This window comes from Varanus komodoensis, unplaced genomic scaffold (genome assembly GCF_004798865.1).
Source record: "Varanus komodoensis strain SLA01 unplaced genomic scaffold, ASM479886v1 scaffold5, whole genome shotgun sequence".
Taxonomy (NCBI): Eukaryota; Metazoa; Chordata; class Lepidosauria; order Squamata; family Varanidae; genus Varanus; species Varanus komodoensis.
Window position 1 is genome coordinate 36,401,886 of NW_025336087.1, and position 20,108 is coordinate 36,421,993.

A 20,108-nucleotide genomic window follows, 5' to 3' on the forward strand; every position below is an offset into this window, starting at 1 on the left:
CTTTGATGAGACAAGCAGATGTGACAGCGGAAAGACAAACATACCCGAGAAGTGCAATTTCAGAATTTCAGTCTGCTCCTCTGATCTCACTGCTTTAGGAGCCTTTCTCCCCACTTTATCGGTGGTACCTCTTTCCTCTATGCACTTCAACTCCTTGAAGAGAATGCCAGAAAGAAAACCAGGAAGTGCAGCAGTAACAGGAACAAAAAGTCACAGCAGTTCTGGATTTAAGGGTTTCAGGGAGTTTTCAGCTGGTACTGCTGGGATCAGGGTTTACCCGTTACGGACTGCCCAGTCATCTCTTCAGTCAGTGGCTGAAACAGATAGTCCAGTTGCTTCAGGTAGTGTGAGTAAATACAGATTTACAGATACTGGCATATTTGTAAAGAAGTAAATCATGCAAATTGTGCACAGTGTTGTGAAATGGGCTGCAGAAGTAAGTTTAAAATACTCAAGTATTAAGGGAATAGAGGAGCCACTGAAGATAAACCTTACCTTGATGCTTCCGGTATAGGGCAGCCATATAAGATGATAAACTGGGTAAACGCCTTCCATGGTAAATTCCTTCCATGAGTTTTCACAGGAGACTATGAATAAAAATCTTATTTGGAAACATAATGACCACATTTGCACATAATAATGAACTAGGATGCCTCATTTATCCTCATTTACTGAAACAAAGAATTCAGTAAATTCTGAATATACTGATTCATGAAGTGTGAGTGGGTAAAACTGACCAAAACTCGATAGGTTTCGTGCATTTGAACCCAGGATCCTGGTTTGTGGTTTCCAAACAAGCTAGGTTTTATAAGCCAAGAGCAAACCCTGACTTACAATAATGACTTGTTTGAGAAAAACAAACAAGATCCCATGTCTGTACATCACAGCTGACTGTCCATTTCTGGTTTATTACTTGCTCATATGAAAGGGAGAGTGAAATGGGAATGAACAAGTTGCATGTACTAGCATGCAGGTGTTTCATCTTTGTGTTTGAACAAAGTCATTGAAATACATTCTCCTTCTAGATCAAACTTTTATATAATTTTATTTCAGTAAGAAGAAAGAAATACTATGTATGTTTTGGTTTTTCCTTCATTATTGTAGATCTTAGTATATCCGTAATTTACTGAAGTTGAACGTATGTTTTAACATAGACAGTTTTGGGATACTACTTTCCAAGAGCAGACAATCTATCCTTTGCCTCTTTTCTAATATAGTATTTATATGCAATTGCAATCTTAAATGATTTGCATTCAGCACGTTACAATATAAAATATCTCATTTATAAAAGAATGTTAGTCTAGTGCCATGCTACTATTGAATAATAGTTTGAGACACTTTTTCAATACTCATTTGAATATTTTTATTTGAATGTTCCAAAACACAGTTTTGACATTTGTGTCTCCCTTCATCTTCAGTGGTCTGCTTGATGTCTTTCATTACCAAAAAATGCATACCAAATGTTTAATATACCTTTTCATCAATGTTATCTACATTCTTCAGTAAAGACATTACCCTGACTGTGGCCCCATACTATATTAAATAAGTTAATAATTTAACTTGTTCACTTTTATGTATTTTCAATGGGTCAAGTTATAAACTATCTGACAGAACATGAAAGTATATGTACATTAATTTTACTAGCAAGTTTTTGTGAGTCAACATGTGAAATGTTTTCCTAATACACTGTAATATCAACAGCATGTTATACTCTTTATCTATTAACACTGCAAGCACAATCAATAAAAGCAATCAAGTTTATTCATAGTCACAAGTTAACATGAGACTAATCACTGCTGACAAGATTGGGTCAGGTACACATTTTGATAAGGTCAGCACTGGTTGTTTTAATTAATGTTTCTGTCTGTAAACAAAGGCAGCATTATTTTTGCTCTTATGTCCAAGTTCTACCTTTCGAGAGTTACTCTCTGCTGTAGGAGCACAGCCTCCAAACGCAGGAGCAAAACAGAGAGAGCACAGCAGACATCCTCTTCAGATGTTCAGCATGTGCTTTACAATACCCTTATATTCTCCCACGCACCTCCCTCACAATAATGTGCATGGAGCAAAGCTGATGCATGAGGCCCCCAGCTCTCAGTACTTAAATATAAGAGACATAGATAGCAGCTATGTCTTTTTGTATTCTAAAGTAAGTGGAGGAGGCACGGTATGGCTGAGGTCCCTAGCGTGATTTCAACCATATCCCACCCTTTGTAGTCCCAGTCTGGGTTGACCTGCCCTTGCACCTGACGTTTCTATTGCCCAGCAGTGACCCATTTGCTTTGTGGGAGTGATTCTAACTGTGTAGGGGGTATGAGTAATGGGGGGATAATTTCCCCCATTTGATTTATTACAGGCCATTTTACTGCCATTGATTTTGTGGGCTGCTATATGAATAAAATATCTCTATTCTGACTGGATGAAAATGGTAAATTTACTACACTTGCAGCTGCCGTATTAAGTCTAGCTGTTTAGGTGATAGTGGGGCTTTGAGGATCCTAGGCACAATTCCACTTACAAAATGCTTTTGCACATGAGTGGGATTTCAGCGTCTTATGTTCTTTTTGAGAATGGACTGCCACTTGTACCAGAATCATGACTGGTTAAGAAAAGTGGAACACTCATATGCTATAAAGGTAGCTAATCAGGGAGATGGAATGGGTATGTATAATGACAAAGAAATGGTCATTATTTAGAAATGTTTAATTTTACAAAAGAAAAAAATAGTTCCTTGCTAATCTGAAACAGATCTGGATTGGTCAGAACAAAGTGGATTTTACTCTCCTGGAATATCCTTTCCCATAAAAGTATGTGGTTTTCTTTGTCTCTTGTTTTGTTCTCCACTGTCATGGCATGTCTGAGTCAGTAGTTTATATGTTTTACAGCCATTGGGATGGATCAGAGTGCAAAACCAGTGGCTGCATGTAGCCCTGCCCCCCCCCGATACCCTGTCTCTGCAGCATAGACCTCCCTACTGCCAGACTACCAGATTTCCAGCTGTTTCATGGACTGGGGAAATAAGATATATGCTCCCTTCATATTTGGCTTTCCTGAGGAAATGGCATTTCCATAGAGAAATAGGGCACAGCAGGATGACACATCCTGTTTCTCGGCAGGATCATACTTCTCCAGTAGCTAAAAACCTGGTAATCCAGGGGCACAGCAGAAGTGGCTATCATGCCGCTTCCTGATTAGTGTGCCCCCTTCCAGTTGCAGAAAGGAAGGCAGCAGCTGGATTAGGAGGCCTTTGGTGCAAGCTGTGGGACATGGAGCTTTCCAATGAAGAGCCACTTGAGCCAGTGAGCCCTGAATCACAATTCCCAGAGTCAGAACCTTGTGAGCCAAATTCCCCAGTATGGGCAATGCACAAGCAGGAGATCACTAAATGGTGACAGAGGCATTGGCTCCTTTGAAGAGGATAGCACCAGAGGCAAGTAGTGTGACCCAAGAGGCTGTTGAGCTCCAGAGCTCATTGGGACGGGCTGTCTCCCTGAAGTATCCAAGCTCCTGCACCTCCAACACAAAGCCTCTCATCACCTGTCTGACTAAGGTGCCACAGGCATTGGTAATATCCACGGGTTCTGATCATGGTTGGGCTCGTGTTCACAATTCTGGTCCAAAATCAAGATTGCAAAATTTTGCTTGAAGCTGTTCATAGTGTTAACGTCAGAACAGCTATAATGATGAAGTATGGTTAATTCTAGAATCAGTAGACTAGGGGAATTCATACTAGAGCAGAAAAAAAGAGAACAAGACCACAACTCTGAACCATGGTTTTGTGATCAGGAATGTTACATCTGCATCAAGCTTTCTTCAACTTCATTGGTACCCATCTGCATTCAATCAGAGCTTTAATGCTTGATAATTGGAATTCTTTCCTATATTGTACACTTGACTTGCTCGCTCATTAGAATGTATTGTGTTCAGTTGACTAATAACATCTGATTGACCGAAAAAGTCCAGAATGAAAGAGAGTGGAGAAAATGTGCCACTCTGAGATAATTGAATATAAATTTGGCTTAGTGGTCTTCTCCTAACCATTGTCCTTTCTTTGTTACTCCTGCAGCACAGTCCTCTCTTACTTCAGATTCTCTTGTTCCTCATACAGCTACTGTGCATTTCAGGTTTTGTTTTTAAAAAAATATAGCTATTCAGCTTCTACACCCCTTTTTCTGTCTTTGCTGCCTATGCACCGGTTAAAATGACTTATGCAGGAATCTCTAACCATTCAGAATCAATTAGAACGTTTGGAATTTTGAGGTAGAGTTATGGGGACTCTCAGAAAATGGATGCTGTGAATGCACTGGTTCATTCATAAAATGGCTGCCATGATGGAAATGACTGGCCATAAAGTACTCATTTCCTAGAGAGCAAAGTGGTAAAATTGAAACAAGTCCCTTGCCCAAGAACCTATGTACAAGGTGGAAACATCAAGGCATCCATAACATCAAATCACTCTTTGGAACCCAAGCAAAGATGGTGCTGCAGCATAGCAGCTTCCTGGTTATATTGGAGACTCCAAGCTTAAGGAATCCACCAATGACTTTTGGAAGCCTTAGTATCCAATAACTGGCTATGTTAATGGTTGCTCTGGAAGGTCTTCATGCAGGCTTCATCTTAAAAAGGCTTAGTGCCTGAAGAGTGCTTCCCCATCCCCCATTAGACTTACAGCTGGAGGGTTCCTGGTGCCACCAGTGAGAAGGAAATGTGCAGCAAGCCCATCCTATGTTCATTTAAGAAATACATTTTCTTCAAAATATCACCAATATAATACTATACAGCAATACCAACGAAGTGTGACGAAGAACAAATATAGGATATTGCATATGATACTGAGAACAGTCAGTATCATATGCAATTTTCTATAAAGTTATTTAATTTGGCCTTTTTTGTATTGTCTGTTCCCTCACTTTACTTAAGGAATAGGGCCAGAAGGTTGAGACTGCTTTAGGAGGTTTAGGATAGAGGCTTTCCACCACCAGTCCATGGGCTGGCACTGATTTGCTGGAAATTTCCTGCCAGTTCACATCCCGCTTGCTGAAAACTGGCTCTATCTCCTCTCCCTCACATTTGTTGGGGGGGGGGGGGCGGGGGGGGGGGGGGCAAGTAGGTGTGAGATGGCTTGATGAGAGCCAGCTGGGAGCCACACCATGCCAATTCAGTATTTTGTTCTTTTGTGAGCATTTTTTGTTGCTCATTTTCTGGTTTTGCAGAATTTTCATTTTTTTGGTATTGTGTTTGGAACCTAATACACAGAATACTGTATTGGGTGTATGGTGCTTTTAGTTTCTGCTTCCTGAAGTGGTTTTCCTGTTTTTGCCAGTCCCAAGCTGCGGAAAGGTCGAAAACCACTGCTTTAGGAACCTCTAAAACAGTATTCATATAATGAAGGATAACAAGATTCCACAACATTGTTGCTGTTGCTGTTTAACCAGAGCCCCTTTGAAAATTAGATTGGACTTTGAAGTGTTCAAATAAAGATATATTCCTAAAGTTCTTGTACTGGTTCCTCAGAATGAACCCCACACTTGATGCCCAGTAACAAAAGCACTGCAAGAAGCAATACAATAAATCTTTATAGAAGATTGACTTAGGAATATAAAGATGGAGGCACAAAGCCCCACTTACATAAGTGGTGGAGGTCACTTGGTGCTTAGGAATCTACCCCGGCATCTCTGTCACCTCGCACAGCTCCAGTTGCTTGAGCTGGAAAGCAACTGGAGCCAGAAAGAGGTAAATCTGTGATAGTCGAATTGAGTTCAGTTTGCAGTCTGCGACTTAGCTGAAATCTTTTGGAAGCCTTAGTATTCAATAACTGGCAACGTTAAAGGTTGCTCTGGAATCGTCCTGGCTTTGTATCTCAACCTCACAGGCCAAATTTGGCCCACTTCGGGCCCCCTTCAGTTCCTTGTTAAGATTCCTCCAGTGACAATGCCTTTTTCCCCTGCTCCTGCCCTATTTTCTCTGTGTTTATTTGGTGGTTTCTGCCTTTTGGCCTTTTCTTCCCCATTCTGAAAGGCTGAAATTCTCCTAAGGAAGAACATAATAAAAACCATGCTAAACACTGATTGACTTAATGGTGGCCAGAAGAAATTTTGTGCTTTATTGTAATTTTTTAAGATACGTATACTATATTTCTGTAATATTCTTTAGTATTCTTTTTCTTACATTTTTCATTTTTTTCTTTTCTGTTTTTTACTTCTGTTTTATGAAAATAAGGAAAAATAAAAAATAAAGAAACAAAGATTAAGGTTTGATTAATGATTCAGGGTGATAGTAGTAGGAAATCTCCTTCTGGAAGCATCCTTTAAACATTACATATTTTGTGCTTCATACTATGAAGACACTGAGATATGAAATGTACAGCTTCCATATTTTGCATGTTGCCAGTGTTGTACATCCAGCTATGAGGAATGCTTGACACATTTATATTAATGTGTGATTTGAATCTTCTTCTGCATATTAGAGTGAGTAAGAGTTAAATAAACTTTCTACATTTTTATTGCTAATAAAAACACTTTAGCAATGCTAATCAGATGTACTGATTTTGTGTTTTGATTTTCCTTAATAATTAAGCAAAAAAACTAGGATGCAATCAAGTATTACACTAGGGGGTTCATGCAAATAGTTGGGTCTTTTTTTTAACACTGATTTTTCTGTTAAATGCATTCAAAAGGAAATTTATTGACATTTCAAAAAAGGAAATACAATTTATTCTCATAATCTGTTTTAATAAGGGAAATCACCACTTCATTGGAAATGAAACTGTAAATATACCATTTTATTCCTATTTAACATAACTCACTAACTACAATAATAAAATGTGGTAAGATTATTGTACTTTGATTCTCAAGAAGTTTGCAAACTCTCCCTGTGCTTAGACGAAAAGGCTGAAAGAAGGACTGAAAGAAATATTGAGCCCTTCCTTTGCATGCATCTTAACCCAGCCTGCCACTTTGTGTTGGTTTTCCTTTGGCTGAGCTCAAGCACAGGAACGAGCCTAGTTCTTTGCAGTTCTGGATTTACCACCTATGCACCTTTATTCCTCTTCAGACTCTGCTTTCTGTATCATTGCAGTTGACCTGAGTGGCCGCACAACCATTATGACATCTGGTTAGGTCATCCAGTGGTGCTTTACACAGACTGAACTTCAAACCATGGTTTGTCATTCCTAAAACATGGTTTCCCTCTTGTACAATTTGGAAATTCAAGTCACGATGTTGATTTTTTTTACTATTGTTACAAGGCACAGTTTGGTAACTGCATGATTCCCGAATTGAGCCACATTGTTATGTCAGAGCAGCAATTCTGGTCTGCTTTTATGCATCATTCCTGTTTGCTTTTGCTATGCTGGTCTCATTTGTGCTGCTTGCAATAAGCGTGTAAATTGTAAAGAACAAATACTCATTCTGTGCAAATAATGGTATTTGCCAGGAAGTTAGGGCCCGTCAGGAACAGATGTATTCCTAAAAGCATCTGGTGCCATTCTCTTTAGTACATTTCCTCCTCTTCCACTGATGGACATGGGAGCAGAAAGACTGCAAACCACTGATAGACTGGCTTCTTATAAAATAGCAAAAAGACAGGATAGGTATCACCAAGGAAAACAAAAGAGGGCACCAATTTTCATAGAATGTGCATGTGCTAATTTATATGACTAGCTGCAACTCTAGAAATTACTCCTATAATTTTAAAAGTATGAACTATGATACTCATCATAGTGAGAAAGTCTACAACTGCTTCACTCTCCAATCTGCCCAGCTGCAGTTGACGGGCAACTACAAGGCTCAGCTCTTCTTTCTGATGGTTCTTTTCTTTAAACCAGACTTGGCTTGGATAGCCCTTCAGACAGATGGCACTTTCAAAATGGTGGACACTCTTCTGCCAGTCCTCTAAATAGAGGACTGTCCTATGCAACAGAGGACATATGGCCACTCAGTGCAATCACTTTTCACTCAGTGAAAGTAGAGAAAACTACCATCCTGTATCCATGTATTTTAAAGTCAGTCTTCTTGAACTCAGTGGGGCCACCTGACTGGAAATGTGTAGGATTGTGCTGTGTTCAGTTACTTATGAAATAGACTAGATTAGACAACATGACCTAAATATGGTCTGCAGCCACTCATAGTACCCCTGCCAAGTTGTAAAGGATGAAGTTTATCTCTCAGCTCCTGCATGCCTCTGAAAACAGGCATTTTTGTTGAAAGGTTTCCATTTATCATTCCTACAACAACACACCTTCATCATTGTTTATTGGGCCTGCCTGCTGCTAAAACTAACATTTTAAAAGGTCTTGCTACAGACATAAATTCGTACTTTCATTTTTTCCTTTGTCATGATACTGCCTGAAGCAGGAAGTTTTACCCTGCCATGTAGCAGGGCCAGCCTCAGTTGTACCAAGCATAGTTTTGATGCAGCTTCTTTAGTACCTTACAATAATATTAGCAAATATTTCCTCTTTCCTCACAGGGCTTTTCCGTTGAAATGATGATTCTTTACCTGGACCAATTTGTTCCTTTTCCACTTATACTTTTGTACCACTGGACTGTCATTACTCTATCCCTAAATCTTGAGGATCCAAATGTGTGCAGCCACTGGGAGAGGTAAAAATTATGTATTTTTCTCTGTTAGTTTATATTTGTTCTAGTTCTTTTGATTAAATGTGTATATTACAGTATTAACTTATGAGAACAAGCTGTGGACTATATTCTGAAATTACTATATAGGAAACATGTGTAAAGGGAGTCAAATACACATAATTAATGGAAAACGGGGGGAAGAAATGAGGGAGAAAATCAGTATGATGGGGTCTCAGTTGGAGATCACAGACAGCTCCATCTCTGACCACAGCCCAAGCACAATGGCCACTCCTCAGGGGTGGCCCATCATTTTCTTCTCTGGCTTTCCCACCCAGAAACCCTCCCGTGTGACCCCCTCTTGGCCCTTCCTTCCTTTATGCGATCGGCAGGCTCAGCCTCTTGTACTCTCCCCAGCATGCCCCGCCCACTCCTGCTGCTGAGCGCCCAGGTGTCCTGCTCCGGAGCGCCTTTGCACTGGTCAGCTGTGGTGGCCTGGGCCATGTTGCGATGATCTCTCAGGAAGACAGCGGCTTGGGCCGAAGGCCATGGGAGAGATGGTTGCAATCATGCCCATGCCATCACTGGGATCTGAATGGGAGGGTAAGGGGGGATTCTGAGTGGCAAGGGGGGCACAGAACAAGACCTCAGGGGCCACATGAAGCTCATAGATCATATGGTGGACCACCTGGTTATAAATGGTTCCCTGTCATCCAGTTAACTCAGTGGAAGAACCTGCATATTTAGAGTTGGAAGCTTTCGAAGTATAAAGCTTTTAAAATCTGCACTATTTATTTATTTAATTTATAATATCTATCTATCTATCTATCTATCTATCTATCTATCTATCTATTTATTTTCTATGCTGTCCAATAGCCAAAGCTTTTGATTATTGTTGGCTTATTTGGTTTTCTTATGGAGTCAGGAAATTCAGAACTATACCATGTATAGGTATAATTTTGGTGCAGTGTTGTTCGTTTTACTGGCCAGGCAGTTCTGGGCCTGAGGAGATGTGCAGAAAGTGGCCACCTCGGTAAAGCAAACAATCCAGTGGCATCATCAAGAATCTGCTATGATAATTTTGCCCAGCATTTTAAGGTGAAAATCACTCAGATTCGTCACGAGCTGGATTTCACAGTCGATAGGGTTCCGTTACAGGAAGCATCCAGAGTCCTGTCTGCTCCAATATTGTTGGATGAGTTCCAGTTGTTACAGCCTGGTGATGTGGACAAGGTGCTTGGACTGGTATGCCTAACCACCTGCTTACTCGACCCTTGTCCTGCCTGGCTACTTACCAAAACCAAACACAGAATTGGTACCTGGGTCTAGGAGGTTATTAATGTTTCTCTGAGGGAGGGCCGGGTCCCTGCCCCTTGAAGGAGGCGGTGATCAGGGACGACCCGAAGAAGGCATCCTTGGACCCAGAGATGACCGCCAGTTATAGACTGGTGGCCAACTTTCTGTTTGTGGGCAAGGTGTTGGAGCTGGTGGTAGCGGGACAACTCCACGCCCTCTTGAATGAAACTGATTATCTGGACCCATTTCAGTCTGGTTTCAGATCCGGTTATGGTACTGAATCTGCCTAGGTCGCCCTGCATGATGACCTGTGCAGGGAGAGGGAGAGTGTCCCTGTTGGTTCTCCTGGACCTTTCAGTGGCTTTCGATACCATCAACCATGCTATCCTTCTGGATAGGCTGGCCTCCTTGGGAGTAGGAAGCACTGCTTGGCAGTGATGATGCTGATTCCAGAAGGTGATGCTGGGGGACTATGGTTTGTGGCATGGCAATGCTGGCAATTGTGGCATGGCAACCACAGGGTTCCATTTTGTCCTCCGTGCTATTTAACATCTACATGAAACCACTGGGAGAGGTCATCAGGAGGTTTGGGCTGAGGAGTCACCAGTACGCTGATGGCACCCAGCTGTACCTCTCTTTTACAACCAATCCAGGTGAGACAGTTGCTGTCCTGAACTGGTGACTGACCAAGGTAATTAAACTGAAACTCAATCCAGATAACACAGAGGTCCTTTTGGTAGATGGTTCAGGTTTTCAGATTTTGGCCCTGTCCTGGATGGGGTTGCACTCCCTCTAAAGGACAGGGTCCGCAGCTTGTGAGTGCTCTTTGACATGGAGCTGTCCCTGGAGGCCCAGGTGCCAGCACTTTCCTTAGGCTTTGGCTGATCCATCAGCTGTGTCCTTTCCTGGATGAGCACTGCCTAGCAACAGTGACACATTTATTTATTTATTAAAACATTTCTATGCCGCCCCTTGCCAAAGCCTCGGGGCGGCTCACAACACAAAATAAAATACAATAAAATACAAAAATAACAATATAAAATTAGCAATATAAAATAAATAACAATATATATATGCTCTGGTAACCTCCTGGTTGGACTATTGTAATGCGCTCTACATGGGGCTGCCCTTAAAGACAATCCGGATGATTCAGTAGGTTCAGAACAGAGCTGCCTGATTGGCTGTTGGGGACCAGTTGTTATTCTCATATAACAGCAGTCCTCTATCAGCTTCACTGGCTTCCAGTTGAAGCCTGGGCCCAATTTAAGGTGCTGGTATTGACCTATAAAGCCCTAAACAGCTTGGGACCAGGATACCTAAAGGGACATCTTTTTCCCTACATGCCCACCCACCCCTCAAGATCTTCAACAGAGGCCCTGCTCTGGGAACCCTCCTTGAAGGATGTTAGGAGAGAACACACTTGAAGGAGGGCCTTCTCTGTGGTGGCGCGCCAGCTATGGAATGCGCTCCCCAGAGAGGCCTGCCTGGCACTGATATTATACGCTTTTTGGCGCCAGGTCAAGGCCTTTTTATTTTTCCATAATATTAACGTTTAATATTTTAACAATGTTTTATGCTCAGTCATGGATTATTTAGTATTATTTGGGTTTATATGTATTTATTGGATTTTGACTTGTAAGCCGTCCAGAGCCCTGCAACATATTGGATGGGATAAAAATACCCAAATAAATAAAAGAAAAAATAAATAAACAAGGGGGTGACAAATAAGTGAAGCATATATGTGGTGTGGTTCTCACCCACTTAGACAGCTAAAGGCTTGATGTGATTATTCCACAAAATACCAAACAAGCAAGCAGAAAATATTTTTTTGTATAATTTTCATGCCTATAAATTGCAATCTTTTCATTTAGCCCTCCGACCAATTTGTTGCATGCTGGAGAAATATAAATACTATAGGTTGTCCCAGAGTATTTTTTCCCTTGTTTAAAAATCCAGATGGCAATGCAAGATACCGGGCAGAAAAATACACCAAAACAAAACCCAATGCAAGTCTGACTAGTGGTTGGTTCTAAGTATAGTCATCTTTTATCTGGCTTCCCATATTCGAGGGTGTGGAAAGATGGAAAAACACTGTTAAATCCACATTCTGGAAACTAACCATACCACTAAGAGTTGTACTGGAATTGTGGTAGGCAGCACAATTAAATCAGTACCTATATACTTACTATCACTTGTATTTTTGAAAATCCAAAGGATAATTGCAACAACTGACTTGAGAACATAACAAAAAAGAGCATCCCGCACTGAATGAATGAAGAATGTGCAGAATGCCAGACAAATATTTCATTTCTTATTTTTTATATTCTATAATGTAAAGATTAGTGTCTTGCGTGCAAGTCATGGCCTTTTGTGGGCATTGTTCCGATAACAGAAAGATAGCATTTCTCATCCAACTGTAGCTTTACATGTTCCTTATACTGCATTTATATTAAAATGCTGTTAACCTCAAACACCTGTCTAAATAACTGAGGCTTTCTAGGACAATCTAATGTTTCCTGAAGTTGCCCAGTGCTGGGTGAGAGCTACTGGGGCATGGGTGGGCACAAGAGGCGGTAGGAAAACAAAATATTGGGTGAAAATATGTGTTGATATGCTTGAGACAAAATGCTCGATATAATTTGTACTTAGCTCTTTACCAAACAAAAAAGTGTACCATTCATTTGGATAGTTTATGATCTTCTATGCAACCCAAGGGATGCAGGTGGTGCAGTGGTTTAAACCGCTGTGCTGCTGGGCCGGTTGATCGAAAGGTTGCCGGTTCAAATCTGCACAATGGGGTGAATTCCCGTTGCTCCGTCCCAGCCAATCTTGCAGTTTGAAAGCATGCAAATGCAAGTAGGTAAAAAGGTACCCCTTCAGTGGGAAGGTAACAGCGTTCCTTGCACCTCAGTGTTTAGTCATGCCGGCCACATGACCATGGAGACTGTCTGTGGACAAATGCTGGCTCCCTCGGCTAGGAAACGGAGATGAGCACCGCCCCCTAGAGTCAGGCATGAGTGGACTTAATGTCAAGGGGAAACCTTTACCTTTACCTTTATGCAACCCAAGGAAAGCAGAAATATTTTGTTTTAAAGATCCTAGGACTAAACTTTCCTCCTTCTATATGTACTTAGCATTCTCTTGTATCTCTGAACCTTTGGTAAGCCTAAATCTTTTTCCTCCTAACCATTACACTTTCTTCAATTTCTCAGCAGTTTAATTATAATACATGCTAAAGAACTTAATTTTGTTCTTGTGCAGTTATTCTGTTACAGTGCAAGAATCCTATCCACATCCTTTTGATCAGATTTACTACACCAGCTGTACTGACATTCTGAACTGGTTCAAATGCACCCGGCACAGGTAATTAAAAAAAAAAAAAACTGTTTTCACATTGCTTTGCTTGGGTAATCCTTTGTAGATGATTGTTGCTTCATGTTTAAAAGAGTGGAGAATAAATCACATGCACTGACATATTGCTAGCACCTGGAAATCAGATCATATGGTCTACCACAATTTATCTGTGGGCATATGGATGCTGGTTATCCTCACTAAGACTACAAAAGATTAAGCTCTGAAGTGATATCTGCGGATTTTGCCAATGATTATTAGGCAAATGAAGATTGTGTGAAGCAGTGTGAAAAGATGTTCCCCCTTTCTCAAGAATTATAGATAGAGTGTAATGTTGATGCAGTGCCATACTGTTATGAACTGAGAACAGAACCTGTTGAGTGCTCTGTAGTGTAGCTTTCCTATATTTTTGCAGGGTTTGTGGTATGGCAATGTCTCACATGAGCCCTTGAGTGTTGTCCTTATCCCGTTCCACCTCTGCTACCATTTCTCAAAGGACTAGCTCACTCCCTCCCACCTCAGAGATGACTGTATTTGGCTGGCCATCTCACTTGCCTCCCTCTCTGAACATCAAGCACAGGCTCTGTACTGAGGTTCTCCCACAACTTCCCCAGACACATCAGCCTCTGCCCACATCACCAGTAAGGGCGCGGGTGCCTGTGCATGCTCCATTCCCTGGTTAAGCAGTCTGATTCCAATAAACAAAGGAGTTTAATTTTTGCCACTTGAAATGAAGTCTAAATTCATAAGCTCCCTGTGCTTGGAAGTGATGATACCTCTACTCTAGGCAAATGTAATTCTTCCACACACAATTTATCCAAGACTCCAGTAAAGTCATGCTCTCCTTCCCTTTCCCAGAAAAGCCCCACAAAACTGCCCTGCTGTGATGGATTATTTTTTCATTGTCCTTTTGGTTCTCTCCTTTTCAGCAATACTTTAGGGACTGTGGTTGGTTCTTCACACTCCAGTAGAAGCAGAACTTGCACTGTCTGTCACAGGGGGTAAACAGAGCGCATAGTCTTCAGTAAAGAAAAATTCTTCTTGAAAAACCATGTAGAAAAGAGACTCCTTCAAATTGTCTCTTTACTTATTGACATGGCATACTTTGTTCTAAGGATCCTAATCTTGCTGAGGAATGATTATATGTTCTGAACAGTTATCTGTTAGCCAGAATTTCTCCCAATTCTTTGGCTCAGTAGGCCACAATTCCACATGAAAGTTAAGCCCAGTGTAATTCATAGATGCATAAGGGAATCAGCTGCACCATATTAACTCTGTGCTGCATTTCAACACTCAGCAATTCACATTTGAATCAGGGTTGCCGGACAGAAATCTAATTCATTCTTCAGCTTGTTTTTGTTTGTCTCCCAACATGCAGAGTAGTTCTGGAAATCCTTGAACACTTCCATGTAAAAGCACTAGTATGAATATTCAGGTTAAAGACAAGTGGGATTTCATTTATAGGTTAATCTACAACACTCTTGAATGTGTATAATTGTTTATTTTCAAAAACACATCAAAACTTTTACATTTCTGTGTTTCAATAGAATCAGTTATCGAACGGCCTACAGACATGGAGAAAAAACTATGTATAGACGGAAATCGCAGTGTTGCCCTGGATTTTATGAAAGCAGGGAAATGTGCATCCGTAAGTATGTTTATTCTTACTAACATCTCATTGGATTTCTCTGTGCTTGAGTTGTCAGAAATTCAGTAGTCTATACTCCTGATGAAGCATGTTAGCATACATTGGTGAGTTCCTGAGCTCCAAGAACACAGGCGCTCAAGTGCATTACCTGGTAACGCAAATGTCTCTTTCAGGGAGAGTGGGTTTTGTGTTGCCTTGTTTGCTTTGTTTTTGTGGTGGTTTGACAGTAGTATCATGAGCTCATGGAAGACATGCCCTTACCGCTCTGTTGAAAGGCAGCCTTGTGGCTTCTACTGGTTTGGGGTAGAGGATTACTCTTTCCTTTCCTACTGGCAACCAGTAAAGAAGAGCAATATGTTTCTTTTTATTAAGAGTCTAATAAGACTGGCTATCATATTTTGTCATCTCCTGTTGGAGAAAAAGACTTTCCATGGTTGTAGATAACTGAAGGGATTATCAGTGAAGCAATTCTTCTGAATGCTTGGGAGCTGCAGTGACAATGCAGCTCTAAGTATGGCTTGCATGTACTGTAGTTGTCACTGAATTGTGGGTAGCTGCTTCAGAGCTCACATTGCTCTGAAGTGCTGCTAGTCCAAGTCTGGTTTAAAGGTAAAATGGACCCTGAGTTGCCCATTAATGCAATACAGTAAGAACAACGGTAATTAACCGTTAGCACCTGGATGGCAAGCCAAACAGGCAGAACCACAGGCGAGCTGGTCACAGTTTTCTTCACTAGGAAATCAAGTTTCCATTTAAATTTCAGGAATGATTAATGTATTTACATTTATTTATATAAATTAGCATATGCATATATTACATAAATCTAGGTCCTCTTTTGTTCTCTTTTTTGCGATAATTCCCAGCTTTGGTGATGCATGTACCCACCCCAATTCTGTAGGTTTTGAAAAAGCCTCACTCAGGGTAAGGAAGTGGCAAATGTTATGCCGCTCTGTCTTTTGTCCTCTTTTTGGGGATGCATAAATTGCCGTGGTACCTTTCAAGTTCTTTGAGGACCTACTCTAATCAGCAGGGAGTCCTTCACTTTGTTTATATAGGCAGTTGAATTGTTTTGAGAGGGGCATTTTGTTATGGCTTTGTTACTAAATGGTCTGCCGTTTTCTTTAGTAGGACAGGAATGTATTTGGGGCTTTGGTCATGCTTTGCTATAAGCTACTTTGAAAATAATGCATACAGGGAAGTAGCATACAAATAAACTGAATAACGATGACCATTGCTTCCATTATAATTTGAAACTATGTTGAACTACAATAGTTCTGAAGTTAAACTCACTACTTTTTCAAGGATTCTTCTTAAGGATACAGTTAAACCCATATATGCCTACCCGGCCTATGCAGGGGGCCCTTCTGTGTGAGCCATCCCCTAGGGAGCTGAGAGGGATGGCTGCTAGGAAGAGGGCCTTTTCTGCAGCTGCTCCCCATATTTGGAATGCTCTCCCCAAGGAGATTTGCCTGGTGCCTTCTTTATACTGTTTTTGGCACCAGGCAAAGACTTTCCTTTTTAAAAAGCATTTTAATAGTTGATGCAATTAAACCTTTGTTTTGCATTTTTATCTCTATTTTATTAGCTTTGTATTTTTTAATTATTAGTTTTATTGTGTTTTTTATCTTATGATTGTTAGCCTCCCAGAGGCACTGTGCCAAAATAGGTGGCATGAGAATGTTTTAAATAAACGAACAAACAAAATATGGATTGGGATTCTTAAATGAAGACATACAAATAAGACTTGGAGCTAGAGTTCCCAGTAAACCTCGTAAAGTATTAAGGTTCTTTAAGCTGTCCCAAATCAATGCACTCTGAAGCAGTGAGACCTATTTATTCCTGTTACATCAGTCTACACGTTTACACACAGTGGGCCTTCCTGTGCAAGTGTTTGGGTTCTCGCACATCTGTTCTCCCTCACTTCATCAAGCAGATTGATAGTAATGTAAAAAGCTGTAGTTTAATTCACCCTCTAAATTCCTTTTCCCTGGATGTGCCAATGCTGATAGATGCACGATGTTTCTGACCGACAGCTCCAGTTGGCAGTTGTAGTTTCTGTCTAGCATCTCTGGTGCCAGGATTAGAAGAGCCACTGATTATTTCTTCAGCTGTCAGTCAGCCAGGAAGATCCTTGAGCGTACGATTAAAAGTGTACAGTGGCTCTCTGAGGCAATGGACAGCAAAAGAGGAAGAGGAAGGGATGCATGGAAAAGAAAGACTATTCTCAGGGCTCTGCCACTCCAAGGTTTCCCATCTGCTTGTTGTTTAAAAAGATGAAACTCTACTCGCATTATTTCCTGGATGCACATAGGAGCCAGAATTATTTAGTTCTCTTGATATGTTCTCTGGTGAGCAGGAAGGGACTGTCAGCATGTATGTAAAACAGCTATATGGACTAGAGACAAAGCTCACCAAAGGGGTATCTGTGGTATGAAGAAAGTCTCTGGTTTACTCCTCTGCATCTCCATTTAAATCCTCAGTGGCAGCCTTGGGAAGGAGTCCTTGCTCAAGACCTCAGAAAGCCACCACAGTCCATGTAGATGTTAGTGGGACAGACAGACTATGCTCTGACACACAGCGGGGCAGCTTCATATAATAATTGGTGCTCAGAAACCATTTCTCAGTACCCTTGGGAAAAACCATTACATTTTATTTTAAGGTCACAGGCAAAGAGGAGATGCCAAACAGGTTAAATGCCTGATGCTAACCATTCTATCCTCCATAATAAACTATACTTTCAAAGTCCTTTAACATCCTCCCACATATGGTCTTAAAATTTCCTGCAAACCGTGGCACAAACACACCCATTATACCTTCATAAAATGCTGCAAGTCTTTGAACGCAGCCCAGAAGTAAATATTCTTACAGCTGCTCCTAGTGTGTAACGTATCTCCTTAGCAGCTGTGCTGCCTTTTAAGCTTCTGATACATGAAGAACCGAAACTTATTATGCAGTTCCCATTTAATGCTGCATCTTCATATTGCCATAGCCATGCAGATTTGCATTAATAGTAGGACCTGGAGAAAAAGGATTGTAAGAACAGGAAAAAGGAATAATAAATAGGGGAAAGAGGGACAAGAAGGTTGCATACACTGCCGCTTGTGCTGTTTGACCAAATATCCTTTCAGCCTTGGGCTGCTTGCATTAGTGAATCTAAGGGAGAAATGTCTTTTTAACTCCTTATACAGGCTAGATACACACAGCATGCATTTACAAAGCATGGTAAAAGATGGAAGGGAGAGTTTTTATCCCTTTGGAGTGGAAATGCTTATCTGCAATAATAATAGTAGGAACAGAACCAGGAAGCCATTGAAGATACCCTTGCTAATGATGTTTACTAAAGCTGAAAGTCACAGGGAAAAAACCTTTAATGCACCTGCTTTTAGGAAATGTTAATATTATTTCCTATGAATGCTTTACATCACTGGAATCTGTGCTTATGATCTTGATGTAGGAAAGTTTTTGCATTCTTTCCGTTTTTTAATTTTTTCCTTTTTTTGGTCCCTGAATGTAGTGAAGCTTTGGCCATCATGGTGCCTTCATCATAACTGAAAAAATGTGGCACAAATACCAACAGTTGAGGAAGGAAGAAAAATAGGATGTCAAATACAATTGGTTAATAAATGGCTGGGTGGGTTGTATGTAATGAAAATGATAAAGTAAGAAAATCAGAGAAGGAAAATGCAAAATATTAGCTGTTTTTGTGTGCCTTGGCTTTAAAGTACATAATGCTCTTTTCCCTTATTTGGTATATGGATAACCCTGGAGGCATCACAGTGTGATTCCTGCTGAAAGTTAAAATCTGGAGAGGACAATCTATGGTTATTAATTACCTAGTCAGTGTGAGATTATACAAAAATTATACAATACATATGATGTTTTTCTTTTTTTAAGGGAATCTGTAGACAATAAAAGCAGCTAGATTATTAAAATATTAGAGGTTTCCCCCTCTAATTCAACATTTTTATTCTTCTTGGTTTCTCTGTGTGTCTCTGACAGCTCACTGTGCTGATAAATGCATCCATGGCCGTTGTATTGCTCCAAACACCTGTCAGTGTGAGCCTGGCTGGGGTGGACCCAACTGCTCCAGTGGTAAGTCTGCATCTGCTGCTGTCCATCTCAAGCTCCGTCTGTTCCGTTGTCCTTCTTTGCAGAAGTGTTTTCTGTGCAGCATTTCCTGTACTTGTCTGAGTTATTGACTCTGATGTACATGAAAGTATAGGGCCTCTGGGTGTGTGATCCAGTTTCCCTGTTTTCTCTTTATTAAAGTGCAGAATGTGCCAATTATCAGCAAATAAAACCACTTGTGAATTTGTTTCCTGACCCACAGACAGGGCTTTTAACAGGTTACCTGGGAATGGATGATCTGAAAAGCCAAATCACAACAATGAAATAATGACCGAACAGCAATAAGCTCCCGACCTTGGAAATATCTCCAATACCAAACAAGCTTGAAAATATTTTCTAATTTCTGGGAAATTAAAAGCAAGAGAGGACTTCTAGTTATACAGATTTCTTGATAAAGTTCCATAACCTTAACTGGAGGATTATATTTAAAATTAACTTAAAATATAACCTGTGCTTTATATATTATTTCCATTCTCCCCTCTGCCCTCATGTGCTGTATAATAGATGCTACTTTTTGACTTTGCTCAGCTTTTTCAGAAGTGCCTGTTTTGAAATCCAACATATTAATGGATGAGACCCAAAGCTGAAGCATTTAATTAAATGATGTGAAGTCTCTTTGCTTTGTCACTCCCTTGTCCTGATGCACTGAAGCAAGTAATGGAACTTGTCCCTCACTGGGGAGTCCTTCTCCTTGAAGTGTGTGTAAGGAACATGTACATGCCTCTTCATTCACACTTTCCAAAATAGCTTGAAGACTACACATATCAGCCAAGCAACATGCATAAATATCATTTCCTACATTTCAATAAAAAAGCATAGCAGTATCCAGTTTTGGGACCTGGGGTATTCAAGTGGCCTACTTGAGAGCAGAAAGGGTTTGAAAGTACTGTAACCATTCAGAGGCTGGACTTTTCTACACCAGTTCCAATTTCATCACAATTGGAATCCAAGCACTAAGTGAATGGGATATATTTTGCACCTAACTAACCTCTAGGTGGCGATGTGGTATATCAAAACAGTGCAAACACGCAAATGGAAAAAACGTTTTACTTCACTTTAAATGCTTTAAAAATACTTATGAGAAGTGCTCTTTGACAAAAAGAAGTAAA

General features: G+C 40.6%; 1 protein-coding gene across 2 annotated transcripts in view; it reads left to right on the forward strand.

The window, feature by feature from the left end:
- Positions 1–8,367: 8,367 nt before the first annotated feature.
- The window catches only part of MEGF10 (multiple EGF like domains 10), a 74,680-nt gene continuing 62,939 nt past the window's right edge, over positions 8,368–20,108 (forward strand). For both annotated transcript variants that reach the window (XM_044446408.1, XM_044446409.1), the window contains exons 1-4: positions 8,368–8,603; positions 13,134–13,235; positions 14,771–14,871; positions 18,871–18,963. In XM_044446408.1, coding sequence (XP_044302343.1) covers positions 8,485–8,603; positions 13,134–13,235; positions 14,771–14,871; positions 18,871–18,963 — 415 coding nt within the window. In that variant the 5' untranslated portion in view covers positions 8,368–8,484. The remainder of the gene's footprint in view (positions 8,604–13,133; positions 13,236–14,770; positions 14,872–18,870; positions 18,964–20,108) is intronic.